Here is an 11,569-nt window from a genome sequence, read left to right on the forward strand (position 1 = left end):
GTACTGAAGACCGACCCCTTTGTTTTCTTTTCCAATTGTCAGCGCTATTTTTACCGCTGAAAAGCTGCTGCGGTCCCCTCCCCTGTTGGGCCTGCGCATATATAGTGGCTGGGGCAGGCGGGGAGGGGGAATCCTCATCTGGGTTCCTGCGGTAGGATCCGGAGAGGCTGGGCCAGGACTAGGGAAGTCAAGATGCTGGGCTGGATCAAGCTTCCCTGACCCACCCCTCTGAAGCCTCATCTCATCTGATGTGGGGAGCTGGGGGTTGAGCCCAGTGGTTCCCCTGCCTGCCCAGCAAGTGCAAGGTCCAGAGTTCGATTCCCCAGCCCCCCCCCCCCAAAAAAAAACAGTGTCATTTGATAGGAGAACAAAAACACAGATTTTCAGGAGGAGAAGCCAGGCAGCCTAGCCAAGGAAAGCCTTGGGATGATAGGGGAGGTCTGCCTTCCGCGTGGTCCCTTGGGGCCCAGTACTCTGCTTGGGACCCGAGCCCTTTGTCCCCAGCCCTAGTTCTCAGGAAGGAAGCCTGTGAAGGTGAGGTGCTACCCTGGTGTGCCGCTGGTCCCCATGTTCAATATCTAAGGAACATAACTACTTCTTTCCTTTTCTTTTTAAATTTTGAGACAGGCTCTAGCTAAATCACTAAGTCGCCCAGGCTAGACTCAAACTTGCCATCCTCCTGCCTCAGCCTCCCAGAGTGCTGGGATTACAGGCGTACACACTATGACCAGCTCCACTTGGTGACTTTTACCTCTGGCCGCCCAAACCCTGCTTCTTTGTAGCTGGGGCCAAGCCCTGTGGATACTGAAGGTGGCAGTGCCCGCAGGGTCCCAGTCAGCCAGCATTGTTAGTGAGGGGAGGTCAGTGTAGTCCCTGCTTCCCAGTGCCGCCCTGGTCAGTCCCTGACTGGGTGGAACACCCCACCTCCAGCTAGGGCCAGCTAAGACACCCCCACTACCACCCCGGTGCCCCAGAGCCTGCCCAGGGCCTAGACCCAACTCCAGCCCTTCTCTCTGCAAGGATTTTCCCAGCCACAGCAGCAGCAGCAGGAAGAGCAAGAGGGACAGGGCTGGGGACTCATTTCCTGCCTCCCCTGTGGGACAGAATTCTTTCACATGGGGACAGCCACCCACTTTGATCCCCTGACGGTCCAGGTGGTATGGAGCAGAAATGGCCCCCTGCTGAGTGACGGGGCCCTGCACTCCCCAGGAGATGCCTCCCCGGGGATCAGGCAAGGCCTGGGCTCTCCACCTTCCATGAAGGCCATAGTAGAGTAGCAGGTGTGTTCCCGCCTTCACTCCTGGGGGAATGAACAGTTGCTGGGAGCCAGGCCTCCCTCTGCCCCCCAGGAATGCCTGTGCCAGCTGGGGACATAGCCCTGGAAACCAACACCTGGGACAGCCTGCAGCTGGCAGCTTGCTGGAGGGATACGGGGATCAGGGGGACTACAGGAGCTCAACGCAGATACCGTGCTAGCCTGGGCAGGGGACAGAGGGAAGTCTGGGAAGGCTTCCTGGAGGAAGTGGTCCATGACATTCATGACTTTGACAGGTGAGGAAGGTGAGCAGGGCTGGAGGAGGGGCAGAGCTCATCAGGGCCTCGGCCCCCAACTCGTCATTTTCATGGACTCCGGATACCACCCCTAACTCCCAATGTCCTGTAAGCCCTGCCACAGCCATTGCTCAGGCTGCAGGGTAGGAGCTTCTGTTCTTTGCAGGCCCTGCCTCCTGGAGGAAACCTCTGCCCTGAGTTGTTTGAGTAGCAGGCAGGGGACTTCAAAGAGACTCCGTGGTTTGGGAGCTGTGGGATACTCACTGGCTGTGTCCTCCTGGTCAGTCTTGCGGTCATGACTGTCCTAAGGAGAGTGGGGATTCCCATGGTACCCAATGGCTCAGAGCCTTGCAGATGATCTCCAGGAAGTGGGGCAGCTATTTTTACCTGGCATTTAATTACAGGGCTGGGTTCCCAGAGGAGACACGAGCTGGTGTTCCCGCGAGTGGCACAGGGAGGGGTACAGGGGAGCAGGGGATCCTGGAGGACAGGTGAGGGCACAGGACCCTCCATTTTAGTCTCCTCTCCCTAACACAGTTGTCCCTCTAATGGGGTCCCCAGCACAGGGCCACATCTTTCCTCTTATTCTCCTCTGGTGGGTTTCACCTCAGCCAATGTGAATACTGGTCGGGCCTGTGCCCCAGGGGTGATGGCTCCTTTGGGAGAAGAGGGAGAGTCCCCAGGTAACAGGTGGGGCACACACCAAGTAGTTCAGTCATCCCCAGGGGTGAAGGAAGGAAGGAGCTGCTTGGTAACAAGCAGGAAGCTGGGGTGAGGAGACAGCAGGGGCCTATGGGCTGGGATGGGAATTCTGCAGGGAACAGTATGTGGCCACTGTAATGGAAGGAAGTTCTGAGGACACAAGGACTTCAACAATGGCACAAAACACCAGCAGCTGCCAAGCATGGTGGCACACACCTGTAATCTTAGCACCTTGGGAGGCTGAGATAGGAGGATCATGAGTTCAAGCCCAGCTAGGCAATGTAACAACTTAGTGGAAAGGCCTGAGGATGATCTATCTTAGAGCAAATGCCCTAGGTTCAGTCCCTGAAAACACTGAAAGAAAGGGGCCCTACTTGACCCTCATGTTATAGCAACCTGAGAATCCTAGACCTGTCTTGTCATTAAAAAGCCATGTGTCCTCAGGCCCAATGCAAGGGCTGAGGCAGTGACAGCTGTGACACACCTGGTGTGCTGAACATATTCATTTGTTCATTCTGTCAGTGTTTACCAAGCACCTGCCATATGCTCTGCACTGGGGACACAGCCACACTCAACACAGCACTGTCACGGGTCTTTCTGGGTTCCCAGCCAGGTTCACACCAGGCTAGTAGATGTAGATCAGATGGCGATGGGCTTGGCAGAGAAAAGTGAGCAGGTGGACGGGTGCAGAGAGCTCTGGCCATGGAGGGAGTGGGAGAATTAATTCATCTCAACAGATCAGTCAGGGAAAGCTATGGGACAAAATGACACTTGAGCAAAACCCCAAAGGAGGTAAGGGAAAGAACATTCCAAGCATGTGCAAAGGCCCTGGGGTGAGAGGTCCAGCTAGCTTGCCTTCAAATGGCAAGGAAGTGGGTGCGGCCAAGGAGGATGGCAGGACACAGTTCAAGGGAGATGAGTGCCAGTGACTCGAGGTTGTGCAGATCATGGGAGCACTCTGGCTTGTACTCTGAGAGTAATGGGAGCTGTTGTGGGATTCTGAGGGAAGAGAGCTGATCTGCTTTGTGATTTAGAATTGACAACTGGGCTCCTGCATGGAAAGCAGGCTTTAGGGGGCTGAGATCAAAATGGGCAGTACAAGTGAAGGAGCTGTGAGACTGATAAGCAAGACACTGGGAGGGAGGGGAGACAGAGGCCTGGGCTGTTTGCCTGTTTCCCAGGCAGAGCCACCAGGGCTGCCCAGGACTTCTCCCTGCCCACTGGACTCTCCCACCGCCTCATTGGGAATCAAACCCAGGGCTTTTGCACTAAGCAGTTACATCTTCAGGTCTCTTTGTTTGTTGTTTGTTTGTTTGTTGTTTGTTTTGTTTTGTTTTTTTGATACCTGGGATTGAACTCAGGTCCTTGCACTTGCAAGGCAGGCCACCAAACTGAACCGCTGAGCTAAATCCCTGGCCCTTGTTTGCTTGTTTTTTAAGACAGGGTCCTGCTAGATTGCCCAGACTGAGCTTGAACTTGGAATCTTTGTGCCTTAGTCTCCCAGAGTACAGAGATTACAGGCCTGGGCCACCATGCCCAGCTTCTACCAGGTTTGATGGATCCTAAGAAGAGGTTGGAGAGGGAATTAGGCCACTGGAGACGCACAGGGACCCCACTTGACCTCTGCCAGCTGCAGTAAAGGCCTGGGTGTCCCTGGAACTGATCTCTGGGTGGCTCCCCTCCTGTGGACCTCAGGCTTCTCCCTTCACACACGTGGCACAGTGAGAAGGGATAGAGGGGAGCACTGACTGAGGTCCCAAAGACACCTGCTCTTCTCCCACAGCCAAAGGGGACTGCGATGGGACGGGAGCCATGAATGGTGCCGCCCCCGGGCCTAGCCCCGCCGTCCCTGCTCCGGTCCCAGACTGGCGGCAGTTCTGCGAGCTGCACGCACAGGTGGCCGCCGTGGACTTCGCACACAAGTTCTGTCGCTTCCTTCGGGACAACCCTGCCTACGACACTCCTGACGCCGGGGCCTCCTTCTCGCACCACTTCGCGGCCAACTTCCTGGACATCTTCAGAGAAGAGGTGCAGCGGGTGCTGGTGGCCGGGCCGGCATTGCGGGAGACAGCGGAGCACGAGGCCATGGAGCCCGAGGCCTCCGCACCCCCGACCCTCAAGACGGCTACCTGCGGCCACTCCCGCAGCTCGGAGGATGTGTCCGGCTCTGCCGCCAAGACCCGCGCCCGCAAGGGCTTCTCGCTACGCAACATGAGCCTGTGCGTGATGGACGGCGTGCGCGACATGTGGCACCGCCGTGCCTCCCCGGAGCCTGATGCGAGTGCCGCCCCCCGGGCCACCGAGCCCTCAGCAGAGCCGCGCGACAAGTGGATGCGGCGCCTGCGGCTGTCGCGGACCCTGGCCGCCAAGGTGGAGCTGGTGGACATCCAGCGCGAGGGTGCGCTGCGCTTCATGGTGGCCGATGACGCAGCCACGGGGCCCGGAGGCACCGCGCAGTGGCAGAAGTGTCGCCTGCTCCTGCGCAGGGCCGTGGCCAGCGAGCGATTCCGCCTGGAGTTCTTTGTGCCACCCAAGGTGAGTGTGTCGCGCCCCTGGGGGATATCGGACATGCACTGCAGAAGCTGAGGGAGCTGGGGACTAGCTGGGGGGACCAAGTTTCCTCATCTGGGATGGTACAGTCTTTGGTGTGGGGAGCCTTCACTTCTCCTGTGAAGTGGGAGATGAGATCCTGGTGTGGTGCTACATGCCTGTGATCTCAGAACTCTGGGAGGCTGAGCAGGAGGATCACAAGTTCCAGCCCAGCCTGGGTGACAGCAACTTATTGAGATCCTGTCTCAAATAAAACAAAAAAGGAGCCAGGGATTTAGCTCAGTGGTTCTGCTGCCTGCCTCACAAGTGCAAGGGTCCTGAGTCTGATCTCTGATAAAAAAAAAAAAAAAAAAAAAAAGGTAAACAATCAAATGAAGCGAAAAAGGGCTGGAGTTATAGCTCAGTGAGAAGGAGTGGGTACAGGAAAAATTCCCCCATACTGGAAAAGAAAAAAAAAAGTGGTAGTGGAGGGGGCCTTCTGTCTACACCAAGGGGACCTGGGTGTTATCAATGGTCATGAAGACCCCACTGCTAGCCCTCCTCTACCCCTCTTCACCTGCTGCAGGGCTGGCAGCTGAGGTCTGCACTGCTGAAGGTGGGAGTGACCAAGCCCAACCAGAGAGGGGTCCCTCAGAGGCCCGTGTCTGACTCCATGGGACTCTGCCCATCCCAGCGGCACCATGTGGCCCTTTTCCTGCTCACCCTCCTGGGCACTGGCCATCAGAGCCCAGGTGCAGCCTTGCACCTTCTCCAAGAAGGCAAGCCTGCCTTGTTTGAAAAGTAGAAATAAGCATCTCACTAGCGGCCACTTTCCAAGAGCACGCCCTGTGTCCAGCCTGGAGACCCAAGCAAAGTGGGCACATGAGTGCCAGGTCACTGAAGAAAACACTGAGTACTCAGACAAGAGTACCCAGGCTGCCCTGGCTGCCCAGCTGGGTTAATCAGAGCCACCAGCTCCTGGTCTGGAGAAGGAAGGGAAGTTGGGCAGTGCAGCAGCTGACCATGCCCCAGGGGTTGCTCAGGCTCTGCCTACCCTAGGCCCCACCCACTCACAGCACTCTCCTAGCTGTGCTTCTTATCTTTTAGGAGTTCACTGTGCCCCTCCCTGCCTGCCCTGTGTAGGGGTCTGGGCTCCCAAAGCTGGTTGCCTCTGATCCCTCCACATGGGCCCTAAAGCAGTGACTTCCTGGGAAAAGTGCTCTGAAGAGCTTTCTCCCCAAGTCCTGGCACCCCCAGACTTCTCAGGGGTTCTTTGCCTGCTGGCTACCATACTCAGGTCCCTAGGTCTGCTCCTGGATAGACAGAGACCAAGGCCTGGGGAGGAGCAGAGCTTACCCAGGGTCACCCAAAGGGCAGGGCAGAGGCCCAAGGCTTCACCACCTCCAGCCCTGAGTGGCAGTCACAGCTGCCAGTCTGTAAATAACCACATTTGCTGCCCTGGGGGAGGGGACACAGCAGCTGGTGTCCTCTCCATCGGTCCCTCCAGAGCCCACCAACTTCACTGCTGGCAGAAGGCAGGGTCCCAAGGGTGACTGGGCCCTTCCCCCACCTCTGAGGGAAGGCAAGTGGGTTCCTACCCATCTTTCAGGCCCTCCTTACTTTCATGCAAATACTGGAACATATCTTGGTATTCAGAGTGATCCTCATGGAAGCATAGGTCACACCACTGATATATTAGTCTATTTTCAGTTGATATAACAGAATATACCTGAAGCTGGGTGTTATATTTTAAGATAAGACTTGTTTAGTTCATAGTTTGTGAGGCTGAAAATCCAAGATCAGAAAACTCCAACTGACCCAGCGATTTAGCTCAGTAGCACCATGCCTGCCTCACAAGTGCAAGGTCCTGAGTTCAATCCCTGGTACTGCAAAGAAAAAAAAAAGAAAAAGAAAACTCCAAGTGTTCTGTGTCTGGTAGGGTCTTCTGGGCTTGTCACAGCATAGCAGAAAAGGAAGAAGGACAGATGTGTGCAGAAGAGTGACCCCACTATAAAAACCCACCCTCAAGACTACTAACCCAGTTCCCCAAGGGCCACGTTGACCTCTTCCCAGGGCAGCGCCCCTGTGACCACCTGCTCTCTACTATGCCCCACCTCTTAAGGGTCCTTACCACCTCTGAATACTGCCAAATTGGGGACCAAATCTCCTCAACGTGGACCTTTGGTTGTCCCAAACCATTGCACGTAGTAAGGGCTCAGGGAAGAGGTTTCCAAATGTCCCAGGGGCCTGGCCTCTGGGGGAAGGGGCCCCCAGGGGCAGCTTGCCAATCATCTCTCCACCTGTTCTCCCACCTACAGGCCCTATCTCTCTGGGCCCCTTGGAGCAGTCAGGAGCTTAAGGACGAACTCAGGGTCTTTAGGCTTCCTCTCCACAGCACTTTGGGTCCCGATTCCAGTGAGGTATCTGGCTTCCAGCCCCCTTCTCCCTGCAGGAATAGTCTCCTGAACCTCAGGTCCCCTCCTAGCCCTGTGCCAGCCCTGCCCCATCACTTGAGGAGCCACCAGGAAACACAGATTTGCAAGACAAGTTGCAAACCTGAATAGGGCAAGCTCAAAGGGGTCGGGGGCCTGGGCTGTGTGTTTAGCAGGTGGCAGGGACAAGGCTAAGGACGGAAGTTGGAAAGTGGATGCAAAGCCATGGCAGGGACAGATGAGACCAGGACATATGACCCTAGATGCCAGCCCAAGGAACCACAGCACCTGTGGCCCACAGGAACCCAGCTGAAGGGCCCCGGCCAGGCCTTCACCTCTGTCTGCTGCACCTGCCCCTGGCCTGTGGTTCCCAGCCAGCTGGCTGCTGGGATGGCCTCCCACCTGCTCAGCCAGGCTCCTCAGTCCCTGCCCCAAGCCCAGCCCTGTTCCTGCTGCACAGTGGCCAAGGCTGCCAGGAATTCCCATCTGCCTGCCCACCAAATCCATGGCTCTTTCCTTTCCCCTAAGAAAGTCCCTGTCCCGGAGCCCAAGCCTTGCTGGGAATCCCAGTCCCAGGCCAACCCCAGGGGACCTCAGGGCCATGGCCAGGAGTTTTGGGGCAAAGCACATAGGACTGGGCACAGAGTGGCTCCCAGCTGATTTACCTTGGTTCAACCTTGCAGTGTCACTGGGGATACCAGTTCCTTTTACCCACACCTGGGCCAAGGCCCTGCTCAGTTTAAGTCCCATTCTGAGTCAGGAGGTGTACTCCGGAAAGTCTAATCTGAAGCAGGAAGCCAGCCTTTGTTTCCTTTTTTTAAATGAACTAGAATAGAGTAGAAAATATCACACTCCATCACACACACAGTAAGAGTAAATATTGCCCAGTGAAATGATTGTTTCAGATATTTTTACTTATGTTGGTATGCACTGGGCTGCAGTGTCAACTATGTATATTTCTTACCATTGGTTTAAGTCAAAAATGGGAAAAACCAAGCAGAGCATAGGTGTACACTGTGTCATCGTAGCACTCTGGGAGGCTGAGGCCAGAGGATGGAAAATTTGAGCCCAGCCTGGGCAACTTAGAAAGACCCTGTCTCAAAATAAAACAATGGAAAAGAGCTGGGGATGTAGCTCAGTGCAAAGGCATGGGACTACAAAAAGAAAAAGAAGGCTGGGGATTTAAAAGCTTAGTGGTTCCACTGCCTACCTCAAAAGCGCAATGTCCCGAGTTTGATCCCCTTCCGAGTTAGATCCCTGGTACCAAAGAAAAAGGTCTGCTGGTGCACTGGGCAGAGGGCTCACAGCTGGAGCTTGCCCCCCAGTTTGGTCCCTGATGCTGTGTGACCAAGCAGATTCTCCCTGCTCAGCCTTCCTCAGCTTCCCATCTGTGAAATGGGGGACAGAACAATGCTCTGCTAGGGAGGTCCCAGAGCCTAAGCTGGGGGCTGCTGTGATCTCCAGAAGGCGGAGAGATGACCCTCTGCTCTCCCTTCCTCTGGCCCCCAGGCCTCCAGACCCAAGGTCAGCATCCCCCTGTCAGCCATCATCGAGGTCCGCACCACCATGCCCCTGGAGATGCCAGAGAAGGACAACACCTTTGTGCTCAAGGTGAGGCCCACCCTGCCCCGAGGTCCTCTGCCCACCGCCTGCATCCTCCCTCCTAGGTAGCCCAGCTGGAGGTCATCACAGGGGAGGTGGGAAAGGAGGGAGCCCCAAGATCCCACGACAGATTGATGTCTGGCACATAGCTAGGACCCGAATCAGGGTCTGTGCTCTGGAAGCATGTGCCCCGAGTGGCAGTGGCCATCTAGGACCCTGTTCCCTTTTCCTCCCGCCCTGTGAAGCTCATCAGTTTCACTTCCTCCTCTCCCTTCCCCAGAGGAGCTAGGGCACACCCACCCCATGGGCAAGTGCTGGCGGCCAGCTTGGAGCAGTTATGCAAATGGCCCTGCAGCAGCGGGGTGTGGGAACAGAGGGCACAGAGCACTGCGGGTGGGTGAGGGCAATACCTGGGGCCTGGCAGCAGTCTGTCCTTTCCCAGGCCCTGAGCCCGGGGTGGCCTGCAGGGGTGGCTGAGGATGGGGCTCCCAGCTGCCTCCTGGAAGGATCAGCCGGTGTCTGAGGGCAGAGTCCCCAGGGAGGTGGTGCCTACTTCCTGGAAGCCGCAGGAAGCCCCCACCCTCCTCCAGGCTGTGGTTTCACTCATCCCTCCCTATCATGCAGCACAAATTCACTGATTCACTGGGCAAACATCTGCCATTCTGTGCCCTGCATTACCTCAGGCGGGAGGCTGAAGACACAAGTGCTGCCCACTTGTCATTCCCATCTACGGGGTGGTCCCATGTTGCTGGTTATACTTGGGAGGCCTGAGGCACAGGGACAAGCTTGCTGGCCCCACTGTGGGCCTGTTTATCCATCCATTCAGAGAAGGGTTAAAGGGGGTGATCTGAAGATCCTCTCAGCCCAGCATTGCTTTTGGACAGAGGCACAGGATAGGAAATTGACAGCATGAGGCCTGGGAACCCGAAGACTTGGGTTCAGGTTCCAGCACTGCCACTGGCTGCTGTGTGGCTTTGAGCAAGTTACTTGGCCTCTTTGAACCTCAGTCTTCTCATCCCAAAAGAGGGTCAATAGATCAACCTCTCCCAAGCCTGGTACAAAGGGCTTGGCTTGGCTGTCGTGGTAGAGTTCAGGCCCTCTGTGTGCTGGCTCCCAGTTGGCTCCCCCTTTTGACTTGGACCCCATCTCCAGGTGCCAAGGTACTGGCTGGGGATGCTGGGTCCTTGTCTCTCCCCCAGCCAGCATGGTCTCCCCTGAGGCTTCAGTTCCAGGGAATGAGGGCCTGGGGTCTGTGGGTCTGGGACTCATCTGTAGTGTGGGCTACAGCCTGGGTTCTGGGCAATGCCCGATGGTGACCTTTGTCTCCATCTCTGAGCCTCGGGGAGGGTGGGATGGGCCACAAGAGCCATTCTGACTCCTATCTGGGGTCTCGAGCCCCTGCTGAGGGTAGGGGAGGCTGGAGCATGTCCGAAGTTTGGATGCCCAAACACCCACTCCAGGTGGAGAACGGAGCTGAGTACATCCTGGAGACCATCGACTCACTACAGAAGCACTCATGGGTGGCTGACATCCAGGGCTGCGTGGACCCTGGGTGAGTGACCACGTGGCCTGTGGTAGAGGTGCAACTGGGAAGTCCTTGGTCCTGCCCTCAGGGAACAGCTCATCGTAGGCTTCTCACTGTCCTGTCCAGCCCCAGTCCCACCCCCAGCCAGCTCTGTGAGGCCTGCTCTGCAGGGCCAGGACCTGGGGACCCCATCTTGCCTTCACTCCAGGGAGCTTCAGATGGCTAGAAGGATCCTGTGATGGGGTGAGCCCCCCCACTACTCTCCCAGCTCAGGGAAGGCCTGCTATAAAATTGCTTACCTAATTAAAACTTAAATGAAGAGTAGGCCTTACCCAGGCATGATAGTGCACACCTGTACTCCCAGCACTCTGGAGGCTGAGGCTGGAGAATCACAAGTTCAAGCCCGGCCTGGACAATGTAGTGACTTAGCAAGACCCTGATTCAAAATTTTAAAAGGTCTGGGAATGTAGCTCAGTGCAAAGTTCCTGGGTTCAATCCCCAGTACACAAAGGAAAAAATAAAACAAACAAAAAAACCAGTCAGCCTGAGTAGGCCAAAAGGCAGTAGAGAAGGGCAGAAAGAAAAGCCCAGCAAAGGGTGTGGGTGTGTCCCATGACAGGACACAGCTGTCCTTTCTCTACTCCATAGTGACAGCGAGGAAGACGCTGAGCTGTCCTGTGCCCAGGGAGGCTGTCTGGCCAGCCACGTGGGCTCCTGCAGCTGTGAGCTCCTGACAGATGGTAGGTGGGGACAGAGCTGGCCGGGGGCGTGGAGGACACGTTTGGAGGAGGTGGACAGAGGTGGTCAGATAGGACATGTTGCTCACATCCTTGTCTCTGACAGCAGACTTACCCCAGCCCCCAGAGACACCAGCACCTGGTGCAGTGGTGACAGCCCCATACAGCCGTGCTCGAGATGCCCTCGGAGAGTCCCTGCCGCATGTCCCGCTAGAGACCTTCCTTCAGACCCTGGAGTTCCCAGGCACCAGCAGTGGTGACAGCAATAACACAGGTACCAGTGGGCAGCTGGTTTTTCCTGCCTTCCTCTCCTGGGTCCCTCACCCCAGCCACAGGGACTCCTGAGTGCCTCCAGAACCCTTGCTGGGCCCCAGACATGGTAACATTTCACTCAGCCCTCATCGTAGTGTGCCACACTCTTTTTTTGGCAGTACTGGGGATTGAACCCAGGATCTTCCCACTGAGCTAGATCCTCATCCATTCATTCATAT

General features: G+C 56.3%; 1 protein-coding gene across 4 annotated transcripts in view; it reads left to right on the forward strand.

Annotated features, from left to right (window-relative positions):
• Sh2b2 (SH2B adaptor protein 2) overlaps positions 1–11,569 on the forward strand; it is a 32,086-nt gene that overhangs the window by 6,701 nt on the left and 13,816 nt on the right. For 3 of the 4 annotated variants that reach the window (XM_010618941.3, XM_010618938.3, XM_010618939.3), the window contains exons 2-6: positions 4,037–4,788; positions 8,724–8,825; positions 10,277–10,368; positions 10,990–11,081; positions 11,185–11,352. In XM_010618941.3, coding sequence (XP_010617243.1) covers positions 4,066–4,788; positions 8,724–8,825; positions 10,277–10,368; positions 10,990–11,081; positions 11,185–11,352 — 1,177 coding nt within the window. In that variant the 5' untranslated portion in view covers positions 4,037–4,065. The remainder of the gene's footprint in view (positions 1–4,036; positions 4,789–8,723; positions 8,826–10,276; positions 10,369–10,989; positions 11,082–11,184; positions 11,353–11,569) is intronic. The other variant, XM_010618937.3, reaches the window with a different exon arrangement.

The sequence above is a fragment of the Fukomys damarensis genome, unplaced genomic scaffold (assembly GCF_012274545.1).
Source record: "Fukomys damarensis isolate Sample0158 unplaced genomic scaffold, DMR_v1.0_HiC HiC_scaffold_17, whole genome shotgun sequence".
Lineage (NCBI taxonomy): Eukaryota > Metazoa > Chordata > Mammalia > Rodentia > Bathyergidae > Fukomys > Fukomys damarensis.